Source organism: Mizuhopecten yessoensis, unplaced genomic scaffold (genome assembly GCF_002113885.1).
Source record: "Mizuhopecten yessoensis strain PY_sf001 unplaced genomic scaffold, ASM211388v2 scaffold8071, whole genome shotgun sequence".
Taxonomy (NCBI): Eukaryota; Metazoa; Mollusca; class Bivalvia; order Pectinida; family Pectinidae; genus Mizuhopecten; species Mizuhopecten yessoensis.
This window is the reverse complement of record NW_018407364.1, coordinates 802,096-804,240: the sequence shown is the minus strand read 5'-3', so window position 1 is coordinate 804,240 and position 2,145 is coordinate 802,096. Positions and strand designations below refer to the sequence as shown.

Genomic DNA, 2,145 nt, shown 5'->3' with positions numbered 1-2,145 from the left:
AGCAGCCGAGGAACACAGAATTTCAACCCCTAAAAATATGCCCATATACAACAAAGTGGACAGTATGGCCACGCAAATCTCTTTATTTTTGGTCGATTTCAGCATTCAAAGCACTATTTTCCTGTTTTCTCAGTATGCATTGTACGGAAATAGTCACTTTATGTACACGCTTATATTAAGGGCATATTATCATTTTCCCCCGTAGGCGGCCTTGTATCCGGTAACCACGAACTATCGCCATATTGAAATTGACAGGTTTGTAGATGGAACATCAGTAACACATCTGTGTATTTCTATAAAGTCGACCGTACGATAAGATGGCGGCCCAGACTCCAGTACCTGGATGTACTCATCATTTAGGAATGGGTTTTATCTATATCTGTAAGACATGTGACAATGAACTTCTCTGTGTGGAATGTGTTGTGAGCCGTCACAATTCTCACAACATAGGTAAACTTACTGATTACGTGTCGGAACAAAAACAGCAAATCCGGCAACATGAGGAAAAGCTTTCTAAAACCGATATTCCGAACATAAAGGGAAAGATTAAGGAAAATGAAGAAAACTTGAAAGAAACCAGTATAGGTTTAAGGAAAATGATCGAGGATATCAAACGTCAAGGGGAGCAGATAAAAACAGAGGCAGACAATCTGGTTGACAAATTAGTGACACTATGTAGATATTTGATGAAGATAAATGCGGATATCACCGAGAAAAACACAGCCGCACTGACAAAACTTCTCGGAGAGAAACTGAAACCGCAACTAGAAAGGTGTCATCAGGTATTGACTTCCGGATCAAATGTAGACGTCATTTCAGTATCGCGGGAAACTCGCAATACCTCAACTGCACCGCCCGATCTACGACCTTTGAAGACGGCATCCTTCAAACCCGGGGTCGTTTATAACGACCTGCTGGAGCGGATGCTGGGTACAGTACTTGTTGACGGAGAGAACGCGTTATACAAACCTATTCCATCACACACAGTTGTATCAAGTTTTAAAACATCATTTCCGTGCACTATGATCCGTACACGTCGTTCAGGTGACGAGGCTTGGCTATCATACTGGGAAGAAGACAACATACATCGCGTAGATCAAAAGGGTAACATCAAAGAGAAAGTAAAGTGTAAAGTGAAAGTTCATTCCATTACCGTATCTCCGACCACAGGGAGGGTATGGTTTTGTGTGACGGAAGACAAAAGTATCCGGGAAGTCATGTCCAATGGAGCCGCAGTGACACGTTTTACCGTAGATGCTGTCCCACGGAGTTTGTGTGTCACACAGGAAGACATGGTGGTGGTAGGAATGGCAAATAAAGGAATAGTTATGTTCACTAGTGACGGGCGTGCAATGTCGGATGGAGCAGGCGGTGTCTGTAGACAGGAGGTGGTAACTCCCCATCGCCTGACGTACTGTAGACAGACCAGGGATATAGCTGCTACTGATACTGACAATGTATCGTCTGTTGACTACATGGCTGGTAAGGCACCAGGAAAACAACCTCGGGTCATTGTGATGGATAAACATCTGAAACTGAAATTTCAATGCAAACATCTTGGTGATATTACATCACAAGTAGGTGGAGGTCAGCAGTCCAAGTTCTACCCCGGGGATGTTTGCTTTGACGGTACTGGAGATGTTCTCGTAGTGGAGAGGGTAACCAAATCAGTGGTGCTGATTGACGGGAACAATGGACACTTCCTCAGGACCGTATATATCTCCAGTGGAAGTTCACCATGGAGTGTCAGCCTTCAGGACGATCATACACTCTGGGTTGGTCACTGGGATAATACAATGAAAATAATCCACTACAAGTAGACATCTGAACAGTTACCGGGTACAGTCACTGCAGCTTTATACAACGTACTTACTGATGTGTAAACACAGGACAATATAGCATACACTACAAACATCCTTAGTATTTGCTGTCTTCTGAAAACTAGATGTGACTAACCATTTTAAATTCCATATCTTGACAAAGAAACGCTATACAATCAATCTATATCCAGGACATATAACCATGACCTATATGTGAAACCAACACGTGATCTATATATCGTGGACCTATATGTGAAACTAACACAAGAGCTATATATCTGGGACCTATATATGTAATACCAACACGTGATCTATATATCTGGGA

The 2,145-nt window shown here is 42.6% G+C and overlaps 1 protein-coding gene across 1 annotated transcript; it reads left to right on the top strand.

The window, feature by feature from the left end:
• The first annotated feature begins 317 nt into the window (after positions 1 to 317).
• LOC110454807 lies at positions 318 to 1,820 on the top strand. Its single transcript, XM_021504526.1, has one exon. The coding sequence runs from the start codon at positions 318 to 320 to the stop codon at positions 1,818 to 1,820; it is 1,503 nt and encodes a 500-aa protein (XP_021360201.1).
• The last annotated feature ends 325 nt before the right edge of the window (positions 1,821 to 2,145 follow it).

Bases quoted from the DNA above. Each gene is read 5' to 3' on its own strand.
- LOC110454807 (XM_021504526.1), top strand. From the start codon at position 318: ATGGCGGCCCAGACTCCAGTACCTGGATGTACTCATCATTTAGGAATG.